Source organism: Mobula birostris, chromosome 1, assembly GCF_030028105.1.
Source record: "Mobula birostris isolate sMobBir1 chromosome 1, sMobBir1.hap1, whole genome shotgun sequence".
In the NCBI taxonomy this organism is placed as follows: domain Eukaryota; kingdom Metazoa; phylum Chordata; class Chondrichthyes; order Myliobatiformes; family Myliobatidae; genus Mobula; species Mobula birostris.
Window position 1 is genome coordinate 187,804,462 of NC_092370.1, and position 21,061 is coordinate 187,825,522.

At 42.9% G+C, this 21,061-nt stretch overlaps 1 protein-coding gene across 2 annotated transcripts in view; it reads right to left on the reverse strand.

Annotated features, from left to right (window-relative positions):
* snx6 (sorting nexin 6) overlaps positions 1 to 17,165 on the reverse strand; it is an 81,523-nt gene extending 64,358 nt beyond the window's left edge. Inside the window, exons 1-4 of one of the 2 annotated variants that reach the window (XR_011887118.1) lie at positions 17,065 to 17,165; positions 16,878 to 16,928; positions 2,687 to 2,791; positions 1,007 to 1,117 (exon numbers count right to left, since the gene is read on the reverse strand). Coding sequence is in view for 1 of the 2 variants with exons in the window: in XM_072267492.1 (XP_072123593.1) it covers positions 1,007 to 1,117; positions 2,687 to 2,791; positions 16,878 to 16,928; positions 17,065 to 17,070 (273 nt within the window). In the remaining variant the exon portion in view is untranslated. The remainder of the gene's footprint in view (positions 1 to 1,006; positions 1,118 to 2,686; positions 2,792 to 16,877; positions 16,929 to 17,064) is intronic. The other variant, XM_072267492.1, reaches the window with a different exon arrangement.
* Between the last annotated feature and the right edge of the window lie 3,896 nt (positions 17,166 to 21,061).

Genomic DNA, 21,061 nt, shown 5'->3' on the forward strand with positions numbered 1-21,061 from the left:
TATTTCAGGGAAATTACTGCTCCACAGGAGAGGAAGATGAGACATTCTAACTGGCATTTTCATGGATAAAGTTAATCAGTTAATTCAAAATTTTCTTTCAATGTTTATCATTTACTATTTTAAGATACAGATTACCCTGGTACCTCACTTGGTAATAATTAGCATTAATGGATTCAACACTAAAAAGTCATTATAAAAATTATATAAATAACAATGCATTACAGACATCACTGTTGTTCCGAGAATCCGGCACTAACCTCTGCCCTCTCCGTCGCTCTGTCACGAACCTGAAAGTTCAGTTACCCACTGGCACTCGCAGAGCAGTGGATAGCTCGTACTTTCATTGCCTAAGTAGCTCACTCTATACCACACCATGTGGCAAAGTCCTATAGCTACTTGTGAGGGCTATGGCAACTGATATTGCTGCTTAGCACCAAGATGCAGAATCCACCCTGACCAGTGCAGTGAGTGCAGCACCAGTAGGAGCCATGAGAACAGGCAGCACCTGCTCCACTTATTAACAGATCCTCTATCATTACTTTCTGTAGAATGCAGTGGATGCTACCATTTCCCCCTCTTTGTTTAGCCGCATGGCTCTCCCCCGCCCAGACATTTCTTTTAACAACCAGCTCAATTGCTGCCATGGCAACCAGGGCACGTCCCAGGACCCCACATCCCAGTCTAATCAGCTGCTCCGTTCACCCCAGCCCCCGCAGCTAAACACTGCACATTGCTTCGGTGTTCTAATCAATCCCAAACCACTGCTGCAGGAACATCAGGTTCCAGTGCAGCCTGAGCAAATGTATTTACCTTTCAGCTAAGTGTACCTGTGAACATTCAGACTACAAGACCAAAAGTACAATGATGAATCACCGTTTGAAGGGTAGCGGTAAATGGAGTATCAGTAGATTTATATAACCTTTAAATTTGGCCCAGTTAAAAACATGATAGCAAGATAAATAATTTTCTTTGTAATAATTAACTATTCCATTTCCAAAACACTTACAACATAGCCAGCATATTCTTCATTTTCAACAAAAGCATCATGAAGCCAGACAAATTCTTCATGCTGACGAACTACAGAAAATTCATCTTGTTTGAAATTAGGTAGAGTACTCTGCAAGGATACAAGCACATTGTAAGTCACAATTTATCTTTGCAATGTTTTAAAGAGAAAAAGGAAACTTATGGTAGGTGCAATAAACCATTAGCATAAAGCTGATTTGCATAATTGCCAAGAATTTTAACATAACAGACCTGCATTTACAGTCAACAAATGAATAGTGTTGATAAAGAGCAGTAAGTAGGAATGGATCAAAACAAGGCATTGGCAAAGTTTAAGAGAAATGTTTTTGGAGTACTCTAAATGCAGGGGAGAGCAAGGAAGTGGAGGATTAATGGAACAGATCACTCTCCAGTGGATAAATGGAAATAAGGAGCAATCCTGTATCAGAATATGCCAGACTTAAAAAAAAATAGCATTCATAAAGCTCCTTTGACAACACAGAACATTCCATAGCACTGTGCAACCAATGAAGTTGTTTTAAACATAATCACTGTTGCATTGTAGGAAACATTAATAAATTGAAGAGAGGAAGCTTCCATAAACAGCAGTGTGACTATTTACATGTGATGTTGATCGAGACTGCACCAAGCATATCACCCCTGCTGTTCTAGTGCCTGGGAATCTTGTGCCCGACTGAGGGAGTGAACAGTTAACCATTTCCTTCCAAAAGCAGCATACCTGACATGTAACACTTCTGCCATAATGCATTTAGGTGGCCAAGCTGGATTTCTGAGCTCCAGTCCCTGGAGTGGGCTCCCCAGTATTCCAACTCAGAGGAAAACTGTTTCTTACTGATTTATTATCCAAATCAAAACATGAGATACTTAAAAATACATAATAATGTTGAAATCAATCCAGAATGGTTTAAGGGGCATGTGTGGCAGGATGAGCACAGAATTGAATTTTAGTTTAGCTAAAGATTATATTATGGCATTTTTCAGATCAAGAGCAAATAGCTTGAATTTTTATTTTACGTTTGAAGATAATGATTTTTTAAATGCGAACTAATTTCCTTTTGCAGATCACAATCTGTAAATAATGAGATTTTTTAAAGTTATTTTAAATTTGTTGATCAAAATCAAAATTCTTAAATAACAACTTAAGCGAATAACCAACATGTTCAGAGAATAGTACAAGGCAGACACACACAGGGAGTGACAGGTGCATGGAATGTGTTGCTCAGGGTGGTGGTAGAGGAAGATATATTAAGGACTGTTAAGAGACTTTTCGATGCATGGATAAAAGAAAATGAAGGGCTATATGGGAAGGGTTAGAGTAATCTTGGAATCAGCACATCTTGACCTGTACTGTAATGTTCTATAGTCTAAGTATAAGAACATGAAAACTTTTAATAATGATGCAACACAAGCATAGACCATTAGCACTTGAAATGAAATTTAAGCATCCCCACTTCAAGTGGTTTGCATACAGTATGTCAGCCACTCGTGATTTTTGTAGCAGCACCTGAAAAATTTAGGCAGCATGTGCTGTGATTTTTGAAGGATTACATTGCTGTTGGTAACCAATAAAATTAAACAGAAAACTATTACACCAATTATATACTGTACAACACAAGAAAACAGAAGTGCTCAGTTTTCATCTTAAATTTAATCCCTTTACCTTTGTGTGAACTGTGAATTTAACTTTATCTCTTTCACTAAGTGCATCAGAAATGTCAACCTGAAGAGTGCCATCTGTTTGGAGATCCACATTGACTGGTCTAGACTGAAATGGGAAAAATAGTTTAAAACTAAGTTTCAAAAATATTCAAAGAAATAGACAATATTATTTCATCTAAAAATAAAATATAGAAAACGTGAATTAATACATGTTGAGCCAGAATCGGAGAAAACTCAAATCTTAAATGGTAAGGTTTCAAATATCATAAAGAAGCACAAGGCGTTTGCTAGGAGATAAGCAGGTCACCAAAGCTGGCAGGAGAATTATAATGTAGAGACAAATGGGCATTTAAAAGCCACGAAAATGCAACTTGAACTTCAATTATTTAGCAATAGCCTCTATAGTTACGGATTCATCCATTACAAAATTAAAAACACAAAAGGATGAAAAATGCTGAAAATATATTCACTGGGAGCCTATCTAACATTGTATAACTCTTATATTACCCAAAGTTAGTATTTTGTCATGAGTTGAGATAGGGGGTTTGAAAAGCAAAAAGCTATAGACACTTCAATTCTGAAATACTAAAAACAGAAAATGCAGCAAATGCTCAGCAGATCAGGCAGTGTCTTTCGAGAACAGGAAAAAAAATAATGTTTCAGCTCGACAATCTTTAACCAGAACGTTCTTATTATAAAGATCAAAATAAAAATGTTGACCCACAGTTGATGGTGTCTGATCTGCTGATTATTTCTAGTCAGTCTTCTTTATATTTATTATTGATGAGTAACTAATAAAGATCTTCAAAATAATAGAAAGATAATCACCAGTGGTGGAACCTTTTCCATTTACTGGCAACAATAATAAACCAATACAAATATTAGTAATCACAAAAAGGATTCATTTCAGTAACATTTGCATGGATGGCAGATCGAATATGGAATTCTCTTCTTCAAACTCCTACTGAAACAGGATCCATAACGAAAATTAACTGGCTGCTGAAACAAGAATGACATACAATAAAGAATGGTGAAGAATAAAAGCAATTAATGAGAAGTGCAGAATCAGACTGTGTCCCATGTGTGATACAGCACTGAGACTTGAATGTCTGATTTTACACTTATGTGCAGTGAGTATTTATATTAAGATAACCTCAAAAATCTAACTGCAAACATAAAAATTAATATAATGTTTTATTACATAGTCTCAGTCTCTCCAAACGTAAACTATTTGCCAGTTCTCTCAGCCACATATCATACGAAGGCACAGGTTCCATTTTCCACATTTGCAGGATTAACGCCTTAGCAATCACCATTCCAAATAATACAGCCATTTTTTCATACGTATTGGCTGAAGACAGGGAGATTGTTGCTCCAAGGATGGCTATGAGCGGGTCTGGTTCCCACCACTTCCCAAAAGCCTCAGAGTAAAAGTGAAAAATACTTTTCCAGTATGCATAATGCTTACAACATGACCAGAATGAATGTGACAAATTACTGTTCACAGATTTACATCTATCATAAACTGGCAAATACTTTACATTTGGAGAGACTGAGACTATGTAATGAGGACAGAGGGGACATCTTTGAAAGGATATGGGGCCCTGTATTGGACTTTCTTACAGGGTGAGGACTGAGGTTTTTTGGTGTGGTGCACCTCTGCTGTGTATGTTTACTTTTGCCTTTACGTTTTTCTCCCTTTTGTTGCACAATATTTAATTTGATTTTGTTATGGTTGTGGTTTTTGTAGATGTTCTGTTTTTTGTGTTTTTTTGTTTGTTATAAATAAAAAGAAAAAAGAAAAAATGTTTTATTACTTTGAAAAATCTACAAACAATAGCTAGTGTGTGCACCAAAATACCACTTTCCTTCTGCAACACTCAAACTAATATTCGAGACTTTTATAAAAAGAATTAATTACAATTTCCACACAATGGGACTGCCACAGTAAGTCAACATTTTTGCGGCAAAATGTTATCCTTCAGCAGAACATGGCATTACCTTTTACACCAAGGCTAATCTCAGCAGTAGCCCAGCAAAAGGAAAATGTTGAAGATTTTGCAAAGTACAAAATCTTCCAATAGCTGTATTAAATGAAGAGAAAACCAAAAAAAAATATAAAATCAGTACCTTTAAAAAACTCAGATGTTTTCCAGTTAGCAATAAAACCACTAAAATTCAGATTTTCAAACTAATAATTATTACAGATTTGATTTAAGACAATTTCCTTGCAACAGACAATCCTTTCCACCGATGCTAAGGATTGTCTTGATTTTAAATTAAACTGCAATCCACTTCCTGTTGAATACAGCTGAGATTATGCTTCTCTAAAATGTTTATCAACAGGTGAAAATTAACTTAAGGAGCACTGCAAAAAGGAGAGATCAGAAGTGGGAAGTTCAAAGCTGAACCAAATAGAAATGGGGTGCATAAGTAGTCAGAATTGTGCAAGAGGTCTGTGAGGAGTTGTATTAACAAAGATAGAAGGGGACTTCAAATACATGGATAGAAAATTTTAAATCAAATCCAGGGATGCCACAATTAGTCAGCAAACTTCGGCTCTAACTGAGGACTAATAAATGTGTTCAAACAAGAAGAATATTTTACTTAAAATTTATTAAACATACGCACCAGCTATGATAATTAAAATGCACTGTCAACTCAAATGCCACACCTGACGTAGATCCATCTTTAGAAACTAAAGGGAAAGAAACGCACAAAGCTAACTCAGTGTATTTACTTCCCTGCTTTATCCGTGAACTTGGAGAAACAATAAATTATGCATTCTCAAGGAAATCTGCAGATGCTGGAAATTCAAGCAACACACATAAAAGTTGCTGGTGAACGCAGCAGGCCAGGCAGCATCTCTAGGAAGAGGTACAGTCGACGTTTCAGGCCGAGACCCTTCGTCAGGACTAACTGAAGGAAGAGTGAGTAAGGGATTTGAAAGTTGGAGGGGGAGGGGGAGATCCAAAATGATAGGAGAAGACAGGAGGGGGAGGGATAGAGCCAAGAGCTGGACAGGTGATTGGCAAAAGGGGATACGAGAGCATCATGGGACAGGAGGTCCGGGGAGAAAGAAAAGGGGGAGGGGGGAAAACCAGAGGAGGGGCAAGGGGTATAGTGAGAGGGACAGAGGGAGAAAAACAAGAGAGAGAAAAAGAATGTGTGTATATAAATAAATAACGGATGGGGTACGAGGGGGAGGCAGGGCATTAGCAGAAGTTTGAGAAGTCAATGTTCATGCCATCAGGTTGGAGGCTACCCAGACGGAATGTAAGGTGTTGTTCCTCCAACCCAAGTGTGGCCTCAACTTTACAGTAGAGGAGGCCGTGGATAGACATATCAGAATGGGAATGGGACGTGGAATTAAAATATGTGGCCACTGGGAGATCCTGCTTTCTCTGGCAGACAGAGCGTAGGTGCTCAGCGAAATGATCTCCCAGTCTGCTGGATCTGGCCAATAGATAGGCCATTGCGGGAGCACCGGCCGCAGTATATCACCCCAGCCAACTCACAGGTGAAGTGTCGCCTCACCTGGAAGGACTGTCTGGGGCCCTGAATGGTGGTAAGGGAGGAAGTGTAAGGCATGTGTAGCACTTGTTCCACTTGCAAGGTTAAGTGCCAGGAGGGAGATCGGTGGGGAGGAATGGGGGACGAATGAACAAGGGAGTCGCGTAGGGAGCAATCCTTGCAGAAAGCGGGGGTGGGGGTGGGAAAGATGTGCTTAGTGGTGGGATCCCATTGGAGGTGGCAGAAGTTACAGAGAATAATATGTTGGGCCCGGAGGCTGCTGTGGTGGTAGGTGAGGACAAGGGGAACCCTATTCCTAGTGGGGTGGTGGGACAATGGAGTGAGAGCAGATGTGCGTGAAATTATGCATTCTAATTTTATACCAAAGACAAGTATTTGGATGGCACGGCAAAATAAAACTGCTGGAAGGAACAGGAAAACATGAATTTCACCATTGTAAAAAAAAAGTCACATAAAGCAAACTATGTTGCCTTCGCCCACACCTCAGCGAGTTCCGTGTTCGCCACAATGCGGAACTCTTCTTCCGCCGTCTCCTTCTCCGAGCCTACTTCTTCGGCAAGGACTCTTCCACCCCCACCGATGACCCCTTCTCCCGTCTTCAACCCTCCTCTTCTTCATGGACACCCCGCTCTGGTCTTCTGCCTGCTCTGGATCTCTTTATCGCTAATTGCCGACAGGACATCAACCGTCTCGACTTCACCGCACCTTGTCCCCATTCCAACCTCACTCCTTCCGAACACTCTGCTCTCCACTCCCTCCGCACTAATCCTAACCTTATTATTAAACCCGCCGATAAGGGGGGTGCTGTTGTAGTCTGGCGTACTGACCTCTACCTTGCCGAGGCACAGCGACAATTCGCGGATACCTCCTCTTATTTACCCCTCGATCGTGACCCCACTAAGGAGCACCAGGCCATTGTCTCCCACACCATCACAAACTTTATCCACTCAGGGGATCTCCCATCCACTGCTACCAACCTTACAGTTCCCACACCCCGCACTTCCCGTTTCTACCTCCTACCCAAGATCCACAAACCTGCCTGTCCTGGCCGACCTATTGTCTCAGCTTGCTCCTGCCCCACCGAACTCATTTCTGCATACCTCGACACTGTTTTATCACCCCTTGTTCAATCCCTTCCGACCTGTGTTCGTGACACTTCTCACGCTCTTAAACTTTTCGATGATTTTAAGTTCCCTGGCCCTCACCGCTTTATTTTCACCATGGATGTCCAGTCCTTATATACTTCCATCCCCCATCAGGAAGGTCTCAAAGCTCTACGCTTCTTTTTGGATTCCAGACCTAATCAGTTCCCCTCTACCACCACTCTGCTCCGTCTAGCGGAATTAGTCCTTACTCTTAATAATTTCTCCTTTGACTCCTCCCACTTCCTCCAAACTAAAGGTGTAGCTATGGGCATCCGTATGGGTCCTAGCTATGCCTGCCTTTTTGTTGGGTTTGTGGAACAATCTATGTTCCGTGCCTATTCTGGTATCTGTCCCTCACTTTTCCTTCGCTACATCGACGACTGCATTGGCACTGCTTCCTGCACGCATGCAGAACTCGTTGACTTTATTAACTTTGCCTCCAACTTTCACCCTGCCCTCAAGTTTACCTGGTCCATTTCCAACACCTTCCTCCCCTTTCTAGATCTTTCTGTCTCTGTCTCTGGAGACAGCTTATCCACTGATGTCTACTATAAGCCTACTGACTCTCACAGCTATCTGGACTATTCCTCTTCTCACCCTGTCTCTTGCAAAAACACCATCCCCTTCTCGCAATTCCTCCGTCTCCGCCGCATCTGCTCTCAGGATGAGGCTTTTCATTCTAGGACGGGGGAGATGTCTTCCTTTTTTAAAGAAAGGGGCTTCCCTTCCTCCACTATCAACTCTGCTCTTAAACGCATCTCCCCCATTTCACGTACATCTGCTCTCACTCCATCCTCCCGCCACCCCACTAGGAATAGGGTTCCCCTGGTCCTCACCTACCACCCCACCAGCCTCCGGGTCCAACATATTATTCTCCGTAACTTCCGCCACCTCCAACGGGATCCCACCACTAAGCACATCTTTCCCTCCCCCCCCCTCTGCATTCTGCAGGGATCACTCCCTACGCAACTCCCTTGTCCATTCGTCCCCCCCATCCCTCCCCACTGATCTCCCTCCTGGCACTTATCCGTGTAAGCGGAACAAGTGCTACACATGCCCTTACACTTCCTCCCTTACCACCATTCAGGGCCCCAAACAGTCCTTCCAGGTGAGGCAACACTTCACCTGTGAGTCCACTGGGGTGATATACTGCGTCCGGTGCTCCCGATGTGGCCTTTTATATATTGGCGAGACCCGACGCAGACTGGGAGACCGCTTTGCTGAACATCTACGCTCTGTCCGCCAGAGAGAGCAGGATCTCCCAGTGGCCACACATTTTAATTCCACATCCCATTCCCATTCTGACATGTCTATCCACGGCCTCCTCTACTGTTAAGATGAAGCCACACTCAGGTTGGAGGAACAACACCTTATATTCCGTCTGGGTAGCCTCCAACCTGATGGCATGAATATCGACTTCTCTAACTTCCGCTAGGCCCCACCTCCCCCTCGTACCCCATCTGTTACTTATTTTTATGCACACATTCTTTCTCTGACTCTCCTTTTTCTCCCTCTGTCCCTCTGAATATACCTCTTGCCCATCCTCTGGGTCCCCCCCCCCCCCGTCTTTCTTTCCGGACCTCCTGTCCCATGATCCTCTCATATCCCCTTTTGCCTATCACCTGTCCAGTTCTTGGCTCCATCCCTCCCCCTCCTGTCTTCTCCTACCATTTTGGATCTCCCCCTCCAACTTTCAAATCTCTTACTCACTCTTCCTTCAGTTAGTCCTGACGAAGGGTCTCGGCCTGAAACGTCGACTGCACCTCTTCCTACAGATGCTGCTTGGCCTGCTGCGTTCACCAGCAACTTTGATGTGTGTTGCTTGCATGGTAAAATGTTCTTTCACAAATAGCAATCATTATATCCATCTCATCTTAATTCAACAACACAAAACCAGTAGTACAGGTCTTCCAAGGATATGGCAGGGTTGAATAGTTCACATGTTGGAAATGCAACCATGAACTGATTTCTTACATGGCAGATGCCTGCAGCAGCACAGCAGCTGGCAAATCCAGACCGAATAGTTCCCACACACTGATTCATATGTACAGACTATACACAAGTCTGGCATTCATAAGGGGAGGAACTTTATTAACAACCTAATAACCAAATTCAAAAGGAGTCGTGTTTTTCCTGGAAGGTACACAACTCCTCTTACTCTATGCAGCGAGTGAAAAAGTTTTTGATGATTACTTGTGTTAATTACCTTTTTTATTGAACATATTATTCACACACAAGGAGAAGAGCATCTACTGAAAACCCACATTAACTATCAGCTTCATTGCATTGAGAAAGTATCCCATCATACACAAATACAAAAGTTATCACAAAAATTGTTACAAAGGTACAATTCACTTTCTGCAGAGAGTATGAGAAAGTAACAAAATCGTAACTCTACAGATCAACAGGATAATCCAAATCCTGATTATTATCCTACAGAAAACTTCTACTCCACCATCAAATCATCTGAATTATTTACACTTCTGGCATAACTACTCTATGAAACTTTCCATACAAGAATGCCTCCAAAACCTCAACAAGTTTATACTTGCATTCTTTGACTCTTTGGGATTAATTAAACAATGCCAATAATAATAAATAATTATGCTGAATACACAAATAAAGTAGCCTATTCAACAGTCTTGACAAATAGCACAAACATTTTCTGTTTACTTTTGCAACTATGTTTTCTATAAATTAGTTGATCTGTTTCCTTATAATTAAAGGTGTACTTTAAAAACATATCTGTATGACAAAAATGCTGTTTTAAGTCCAAGTTTAATTGTCATTCAACCATACATGAATACAGCCAAACAAAACAACATTCCTCCATGGCCAAGTGCAAAACATAGTACCAACAGTCACACACAGCACAAACCACATACAAGATATCAGGAAAATACAGTAACAAAACAAAAAGTCCATGAATGTTGCAGAAATCTGCAGTGAACACAAAACAGATTGTCTTCTGTCGAGTGAACGTAGCACCAACTCCAGCTTGAATGCGTGCCATACCGCCTCCACTGGAGCGCGCCAACTCTGACGCCTCTCTCCTGGGCAGCTGTAAACTGGTGACACCGCAGCTGGAGGACTAGTCCTTGCTACAATCGAGGCCATGCAGCTCCCACGCAGTCCACTGATAAAAATCAATGAATTGAACTTGCAGCATTCCACATTAACAATGTCCTAAAGGGTCTGACAATAACAAGAAAGGCGACCGAGACGATCACTCACTGTTAGACTGCACACTGCCTTTGTATCCTGACTCCTCAGATGCCTCTCTGATGCAGGCAACTGCACGAATGGCACCAAGTCCAGCTCTTCCAGTTTCTCTGCCAGTGATCAACTCGCTAATGGGGTACACCTGCAGTACTTCCAGTTCTTAATGTCCTGCAGTATGTTGTAATTGTAAACAATACATTTAAAAAGGACAACACCACCTCTGGTTGACCCACAGAAGCTGTTGTGATTGAATGCAATGCCATCTTACAGCACAATTTATTTCATTCTATAAGATCCAGACTCATTCAGCCTTGAAAAGAATTAAATAAGCCATACTTTTATAACCTTCAATTCAATCACCATAAGAAATCAAACTTCCATCTCTTCTTTCAACCACCATCAAGGCTTGACAGTTCGTTAAAGCTTAATGGTCTGAAATCAAAGTTAGAGCTTAATCAAAGCACTAAACATGACTTCCCTCAGACTCAAGTTCAATACTAATTTGGTAATATAACCAAACATTAAGTTTATGCTGAAACATTAAGTTTGACTGCTGAACAATGGATTCTGTGTGTTAACGTTGTGCTTTTTTTGAAAACATGCCTGTTACAAATCTTGGCTTCTGACTTTGACATCAGCAATCTTTAAGCTAATAAAGTACTGAGGAAGTTTCTTAGCCTACAGCTATAGCAGGAGATAATCATTCAAAAAAAAAACCACAAACAATGAATCAGGTTTTACAAACCCAACCCTCACTCTGAGCATTTGTATCAATATACTCCGGAATGTGCACTTTGACCACTTCGGGCAGGGGTTCCCAAGCTTTTTTATGCCACAGACCACTACCATTAACTGACGGACCTGTAGACCCCAGGTTGTGAACTTCTGACTTAGGAAAACTAACATATGTTTATAATATTAGATTAGATTATGAGAACACTCAGTCCTCTTATTATTGTCATTTAGAAATGCATACATGCATTAAGAAATGATACAATATTTCTCCAGAGTGGTATCACAGAAAACAGGACAAACCAAAGACTAACACTAATATTGTGCTGATTTTAGTAACAAACTCTTCAACAAAACCAAATAGCCAATTCAACTTTGTTTTCTAAACCATGACTGTTTTCGTAAACTTGCACATCTAGCCATGAAGGGCAAATTTTATTTATTTAGAGATAGCACAAAACAGGCCGTTCCGGATTAATGAGCTGCACTGTTCAGCAAACCATCTATTTAACCCTAGTCTAATTACAGGACAATTTACAATCACCAATTAACCTACTGACTGGTTAGGTCTTTTGTACTGTGGGAGGAAACTGGAGCACCCAGAGAAAACCCATAGACTCACAAGAAGAATGTACAAACTTACTTACAAAAGATGCTGTAATAACATCACACCAACTGCTACGCTACTGTAGTGCCTTTTAAATGCCATTCAACTCCATTCCACCAACTGGCAGACCCTGGTTAGTTTGGATTAGCAAAATCTCCTCCACACTCACCATCAGTATAAGTGCACTACACAACTGTGTGTTTAGCCCCTGCTCTACTCACTTTATACCTATGATCATGTAGCTAAGACACCAAAGTTGTTAACGAAATCAAAGATGCTGATGAATCGGCATATAGGAGGGAGACTGAAAATCTGTTTGAATAGTGCCACAATTACAACCTCTCCCTCAATGTCAAAATCAAAGATCGATTACAAGAGGAAGAAGCTGGAGGTCCTTCCTCATTAAGGGATTGGGGGTGGAGAAGGGCAGAAGTTTTAAACTCCTTGCAACTAGTATTATCAGATTACCTGTCCTGGGACCAGTACGCAAGTACCATCACAAAGGTGGCATGACAGCACCATCTACTTTCTGAGAAGTTTGCATAGATTTGCATAGCATAGATCCCCACCATTCAGGCCATACTCCCTTCTCAATGTTACGATTGGGCAGGAAGTACAGAAGTCAGTAGTCCCACACCACCAGGTTCGCACAATTATTAACCTACAATCATCAGGTTCCTTAATTAGAGTGGATAATGTCACTCACCACAACTCTGAACTGATTCTACAAACTACAGACTCACTTAAGGACTCTTTACAATTCATGTTCTTGACTTTTTTTTTGCTCAGTTTGTTTCCTTTTGCAAATTGGTTGTCAGTCTTTGCTTATGTATGTTTTTTTTCATGGATTCTATTGCATTTCTACTCTTCTTGTAAACGCCTGCCAAAAATTAAACTCAAGGTAGCATAAGGTAACATACAGGCAACACACATAAAAGTTGTTGGTGAACGCAGCAGGCCAGGCAGCATCTCTAGGGAGAGGTACAGTCGACGTTTCAGGCCGAGACCCTTCGTCAGGACTAACATTAGGTAACATACATGTACTTTGATAACAAATTTACTCTGAACCTTAATATGTTGTTTACTTTTTATTCAGATTTTTAAAAGTGCCAAACCAGATTATCCCAATATATTTTGCAGCTGATAAAATGTTTTTGAATTAACTGAAAAACAGTCAATTTACACCACTGTAAAATTCCATAAGAATATAACTACAAGATGTCCTTGGCATTGCTAATTGAAGTATAAAGAGTAGCCACAGCACCAGGAATAAGCCACTCTGCTCAGATTTGAAATAATGCACGAGATCTTTTACTTGAGAGGACAATAAAGGACCTCAGCTTAACAACTCATCTAAAAGACGAGAAAACTAAAGAAATTTGGCCTGTCCCCTAAAACCCTCACTAATTTTTATAGATGCACCATAGAAAGCATTCTTCTAGGGTGCATCACAACCTGGTATGGAAGTTGTCCTGTCAAAGACCAAAAGAAGCTGCAGAAGATCGTGAACACGGCGCAGCACATCACACAAACCAATCTTCCGTCCTTGGACTCACTTTACACCGCACGCTTTCGGAGCAGCGCTGCCAGGATAATCATGGACATGACCCACCCAGCCAACACACTTTTTGTCCCTCTTCCCTCCGGGAGAAGGGTCAGGAGTTTGAAGATTTGTATGGCCAGATTTGGGAACAGCTTCTTTCCAACTGTGATAAGACTGCTGAATGGATCCTGACCCAGATCTGGGCCGTACCCTCCAAATATCCGGACCTGCCTCTCGGTTTTTTTGCACTACCTTACTTCCCATTTTTCTATTTTCTATTTATGATTTATAACTTAAATTTTTAACATTTACTAAATTTAACTATTTTTAATATTTAATATTTGTAATCCAGGGAGTGTGAAGTGCAGAATCAAATACCACTGTGATGATTGTACATTCTAGTACCAATTGTTTGGCCACAATAAAGTATAAAGGATAAAGACAGCACCGTCTTACAGGTGTTTCATTTTTCTAGTAGAAAAAAAAACTACACAACCTTTTTTTAAACGCAAACAACAGGAATTCTGCAGATGCTGGAAATTCAAGCAACACACATCAAAGTTGCTGGAGAACGCAGCAGGCCAGGCAGCATCTCTAGGAAGAGGTGCAGTCGACGTTTCAGGCCGAAACCCTTCGTCAGGACTAACTGAAGGAAGAGTGAGTAAGGGATTTGAAAGTTGGAGGGGGAGGGGGAGATCCAAAATGATAGGAGAAGACAGGAGGGGGAGGGATGGAGCCAAGAGCTGGACAGGTGATTGGCAAAAGGGAATACGAGAGGATCATGGGACAGGAGGTCCGGGAAGAACTCTCGCGGATACCTCCTCTTATTTACCCCTCGATCGTGACCCCACTAAGGAGCACCAGGCCATTGTCTCCCACACCATCACCGACTTTATCTGCTCAGGGGATCTCCCATCCACTGCTACCAACCTTATAGTTCCCACACCCCGCACTTCCCGTTTCTACCTCCTACCCAAGATCGACAAACCTGCCTGTCCTGGCCGACCTATTGTCTCAGCTTGCTCCTGCCCCACCAAACTCGTTTCTGCATACCGCGACACAGTTTTATCACCCCTTGTTCAATCCCTTCTGACCTATGTTCGTGACACTTCTCACGCTCTTAAACTTTTCGATGATTTTAAGTTCCCTGGCCCTCACCGCTTTATTTTCACCATGGATGTCCAGTCCTTATATTCTTCCATCCCCCATCAGGAAGGCCTCAAAGCTCTACGCTTCTTTTTGGATTCCAGACCTAATCAGTTCCCCTCTACCACCACTCTGCTCCGTCTAGCAGAATTAGTCCTTACTCTTAATAATTTCTCCTTTGGCTTCTCCCACTTCCTCCAAACTAAAGGTGTAGCTATAGGCACCCGTATGGGTCCTAGCTATGCCTGCCTTTTTGTTGGGTTTGTGGAACAATCTATGTTCCGTGCCTATTCTGGTATCTGTCCCCCACTTTTCCTTCGCTACATCGACGACTGCATTGGCGCTGCTTCCTGCATGCATGCAGAACTTGTTGACTTTATTAACTTGGCCTCCAACTTTCACCCTGCCCTCAAGTTTACCTGGTCCATTTCCGACACCTCCCTCCCCTTTCTAGATCTTTCTGTCTCTGGAGACAGCTTATCCACTGATGTCTACTATAAGCCTACTGACTCTCACAGCTATCTGGACTATTCCTCTTCTCACCCTGTCTCTTGCAAAAACGCCATCCCCTTCTCGCAATTCCTCCGTCTCCGCCGCATCTGCTCTCAGGATGAGGCTTTTCATTCTAGGACGAGGGAGATGTCTTCCTTTTTTAAAGAAAGGGGCTTCCCTTCCTCCACTATCAACTCTGCTCTTAAACGCATCTCCCCCATTTCACGTACATCTGCTCTCACTCCATCCTCCTGCCACCCCAATAGGAATAGGGTTCCCCTGGTCCTCACCTACCACCCCACCAGCCTCCGGGTCCAACATATTATTCTCCGTAACTTCCGCCACCTCCAACAGGATCCCACCACTAAGCACATCTTTCCCTCCCCCCACCTCTGCATTCCGCAGGGATCGCTCCCTACGCAACTCCCTTGTCCATTCGTCCCCCCCATCCTTCCCCACTGATCTCCCTCCTGGCACTTATCTGTGTAAGCGGAACAAGTGCTACACATGCCCTTACACTTCCTCCCTTACCACCATTCAGGGCCCCAAACAGTCCTTCCAGGTGAGGCAACACTTCACCTGTGAGTCGACTGGGGTGATATACTGCGTCCGGTGCTCCCGATGTGGCCTTTTATATATTGGCGAGACCTGACGCAGACTGGGAGACCACTTTGCTGAACATCTACGCTCTGTCCGCCAGAGAAAGCGGGATCTTCCAGTGGCCACACATTTTAATTCCACATCCCATTTCCATTCTGACATGTCTATCCACGGCCTCCTCTACTGTAAAGATGAAGCCACACTCAGGTTGGAGGAACAACACCTTATATTCCGTCTGGGTAGCCTCCAACCTGATGGCATGAACAGTGACTTTTCTAACTTCCGCTAAGGTCCCACCTCCCCCTCGTACCCCATCTGTTACTTATTTTTATGCACACATTCTTTCTCTCACTCTCCTTTTTCTCCCTCTGAATATACCTCTTGCCCATCCTCTGGGTCCCCCCCCCCGTCTTTCTTCCCGGACCTCCTGTCCCATGATCCTCTTGTATCCCCTTTTGCCTATCACCTGCCCAGCTCTTGGCTCTATCCCTCCCCCTCCTATCTTCTCCTATCATTTTGGATCTCCCCCTCCCCCTCCAACTTTCAAATCCTTTACTCACTCTTCCTTCAGTTAGTCCTGACGAAGGGTCTCGGCCTGAAACGTCGACTGCACCTCTTCCTACAGATGCTGCCTGGCCTGCTGCGTTCACCAGCAACTTTGATGTGTGTTACACAACCTTTTTACTCAGAGGTGAGAATCCCATTAACTGCAACAGCTGTCAGAAGCTGTGCAAGTAATGCTTCAGTTTATCCTTTGTGGTTACATTTGAATCCATTTAAAACTCAGTGGAAGTAGGTGCAAAGACAGAGAGGCTTCTCCCAAAATATGAAGCTTACTAAAGACAAGGAAAACAATACAATTTGCATTTCGTTTTTTTGATTTTCTTTTCAAAATTAGAAGCAGATTTGGTAGCTATAAGCCTGAATCAATTCTAAGAATAAAAATATGAAATTCACCTTACAATATCGTGCCAACGGCGATCCAAAACATAATAGACATTTAACCTTGTTTAACGGGATATAATTCGTGCACAGTTGCAATTGGCATGAGGCAAGTTCACCTATCGAGATAGTAACTAGGATAGGGTGGAACGTGATTTAAAATCCCCTTTACGGCCCTATTGAGGGCCCAGGACTGGAGAACCAGAAACTGAGAACGGCAAAAACTTACTCCTCTATCCTCTTCTGACAGGAAGTCGGGGCCATCGTCCAAATCTTCCTGCTATATAAATGAAATAAAAATGTCACTACACAAACCAATACTGCCGTCCGTGCCCGAAACACAAATCACTCAGGGGGGAAAAAAAAGTGAAATGAAGTGTAAAAGCCCGTAAATGGGACAAATTAAGAACACCCACCATCATGGCTGCGCAGCAGAGCCTGTGTCACGTGACGTGCAGGGAAGCCCGTGACGCGACAAACAGGGAGGTGGAGGGAGGCTCCTGGAGCTGCCGTTCTCACTGGGTGCGCGACGTGTCCGGTGCGGGCTGCTCCGGTCGTCTGCACAGACCGCAGGTTATGGGCGCCTGGTATCCGAGACCCCGTCACTACCGCAAGAAACAAGTTTCCTAACGTCAGCTGCCAGGACTTTAAACTAAATGGGTGGGAACGTGATCTGTAGCGGGGAAGTTAAAGGTACAACGAACATAAAGCACTACCGCACAATGCTGGCTCTTCGGCCCTCGATGGTGTGCAGGCTTTTTAACCTACTCTAAGTTTAGTCTAATTCTTCCCTCTTACATAGCCTTGCATTTTTTCCTATCTTCCCTTATGTCTCGACCACCACTCCCGACAGGGTTTCTATGCACCCACCAACTTCTGTGTAACAAAAAACTTACTTCTGATTCCCCCTACCTTCCAATCACCTTAAAATTATGCCCCTCGTGTTAGTCATTTCCACCCTGGCTATCCACTCAATCCTTATCTTGTACACCCAGCATTTTGTGTGTGACACCTTCATCTAGTCACCTCTCATCCTCCTTCCCTCGGAAGAGAAAAGTCCTAGCTCACTCAACCTGTCGTCCTAAGAGCTCTCTAATCCAGACAGCATCCTGCAAAATCTCTTCTGCACCTTCTTTAAAACTTCCACATCCTTCCTTAAATGAGGTGACCAGAACTGAACATAATATTCCAAATGTGGTCTAACCTGGGTTTTATAGAACTGCAACATTACCACGCAGCTCCTGAACTCAATCCCCCAACTCACGAAGGCCAACCCACCATGTGTCTTCTTAACAACTCTATCAACCTGTGCAGAAACTTTGAAGGATCTGTGGATGAGGACTCCAGGATTCTTCTTTCCTCCTTGCTGCTAAGAATCCTGCCTTTAACCCTGTGTCTTGCCTTCGTATTCAACCTTCCAAAGTTAATCACTTCACACTTTTCCAGGTTGAAAACCATCTATCACTTCTTAGCCCAGCTCTGCATTCTGTCAGAATCCCATTGTAATCTAAGCTATCTATATGGCGATAAAAATAAAGGAGGCGGAGGGGCACTTGGTAGCAAGGGAGGCAGCTGAGGGATTACAGACTTAATTTAATTACATATTATAAGCAGTTGATCCGAGGTGCTTCATAATTGATTACAACAATCAGGTAATCACCTTATTTCTTGCTCACCCACCATTCTCTTAGACATTGCTTGAAGCATGTTATAATTGTTGAAAAGCAATGTGACACTTTTGTATTTGGCGTATCATGAGAAATCTGAAGAAATCATGTAATCTTTGGCACATTATTGCCATTCACTTCTGCACTACAAAATTAGCTTGTACAATTCTCATACTCTAATCACGCAATGACACAATTCCTGTGAATTAGGGTTTAATGGAGTGAAGTTCAGAACCTGCACTTTCAAATGGTCCTGGCCGCATTTCTCTAGCCCATGGCCCAACCAAGATTTCGCTGTCCCACTTTATGTACCTTCAGGGAGAGAGTCAGGTTTTGCCTAAACTGTGATGATGTCATAACTTTCCCTTTATTGATCACAGTGCCAGAAGCTGGACTTAAACAAAAGGCTGTTGACCGTGGTCATTAATCCATGATAAAAATGGCAGAAGCAGACCGTCCAGCCCCAGGGGCTTACCTCTCCAGACGTTTTTCAAAAGTATCTGTTTTACACTGCTTTCACAAACGTCCAGGTTCCTCTCTTTGGTAAATATTGAAACAAAATATCCATTAAGGACCTCCTCTGATTCTAGGCAATATGTTTCCTCTTCGATCTCTAATTGGTCTAATCCTCACTTTAGTCATCCTTCTGTTTTTTGCATATTGTCTAGAAGTTTTCTGTAATTCTATTTGCCAAGGCTTTCTCATGCCTTCTTCTCCCTCTCCTAAGTCCATTCTTCAGCTCCTTCATGGCTACCTTGTAATTCTGCAAACCCCTGACTGATCCTTGCTGCCTAAACCTTAAGTAAGCTGCTTTGTACCTTTTGACTAGATGTTCCACATCTCTTGTCAACTATGTTTCCTTCACCCTACCATCTTTCCTCTACCTCAATGAGACAAACCAATCCAGAACCCCATGCAAATGCTCCCTAAACAACCTCCACATTTCTGTTGTGCACTTCCATGAGTACATCCATTTCCAATTTATGCTTCCAAGTTCCTGCCTAATAGAACCATAATTCCCCCTCCCACAATTAAATACTTTCTCATACCATCTGTTCCATCCCTGTCCAAGGTTATGACAATGGTCAGGGAGTTGTGGTCAATGTCTCCACAATGTTCACCCACTGAGAGATCTGGCACCTGACCTGGTGCATTACCTAGCTCCAGATCCAGTATGTCCACTCCTTTAGTCAGATCATGTACATATTGTGTCAGAAATCCTTCCTGGATACCCCTAACAAATTCCACTCCTCTAAACCTTTTGCATTGAGAAAGTGCCAAACAATATTAGGGAAGTTGAAGTCTTGCATGACAACAACCCTGTTATTTTTGCACCTTTCGAAAATCGGCCTCCTGATTTGTTCCTCGGTGTTTCTGTTGTGATTGGGGGATCTACAGAATACTCCTAACAGAGTGATTGCTCCCTTCCTGTTTCTGACTATCACACATACTGACTCAGTAGACAATCCCTCGATGACAACCTCCCTCTCTGCACTTGTGACACTATCCCTGAATAGCAATGCCAGTGCTTCAGTTCTTTTACCTCCTCCCTGTCCCTTTTGAACTATCTAAATCCAGGACATCTAGCCGCTTTTCCTTCCCTTGTGACAGCCTCTGTAATGGCCACATTATCATCCTACCATGTACTGACCCTTGATCTAAGTTCATCACCCTTGTTCCTGATACCTGCTGCATCAAAATAGACAAACTTTAATCCATCCTACTGACTACAATTTATTGTTCCTCACAGTCTCTATACACATCGCATTTACCTGTATAGCAAATGTCCCATCCTCTGACCTATTACTCTGGTTTCTATTGCCCTGCCAAACTAACTTATCAATCCCCAACAGCTCTAGTAAACCTGTCCCCAAGGATATTCATCCCCCTCAGGTTCAAGTGTAACCTATCCATTTTGTACAAATCATACCTTCTCTGAATGATCCATAAATGCCCCCTAGGATATGGAAGTGGGTAATATCAAAGGTTCAAAGGTACAATTTAATGTAAGAGAAATGTATACAATTATACATCCTGAAATGCTTTTTCTTTGCAAACATCCACAAAAACAGAGAAGTGCCCCAAAGAATGAATGACAAATAAACATAAGAACCCCAAAGCCCCCCATTTCCCCTCCCGCCTGCACGTAAGTGGCAGCGAGTGACAATCCCCCTCCCACCACCAGCAAAAAAAAAGCAAACATCAGTATCACCACCGAGTACTCAGCTTGAGCAAAGCAATAGCAAAGACACAGACTTGCAGTGACCCCAAAGACTTCGCGTTACACCCAGCATTCGACAACCGCAGATTCTCTCTCTCTCTAATAAGGGAGGTGTCTCCATTTTTTCCCCCAGCGAGTAGGGAGACATAAACAACACGCTGGTTTACAATGTTAAAAGTCCATTACGTCACTTTTTTCGATCTCTGTGCCCAAAGATCGCAAAGATCCCAGGTCTTCGGGCCCACAGCAGCTATCCCGACTCCCCCAACGACACGCAGATCTCTTGCCATGACACCAACCCTCCATCCACCCATCTCCAGAGCCCCCAGATCTTAGGCTTCCGAATTCGAGCCGGACTCTCAGGCTGTACCCTTGGCGTGCCGAACAGCGGCCAGTCCTGAAACCCCGAGGACGGGGGCCCATACCTGCAAAGAACCGTAGTCAGCGAGTAACTCCAGGTCAGGGTTTTCAAAAGAACCCTGAAAGGAAAAAATAAGATGCAAGCAAAGGAGTTGCTGTTTAGCG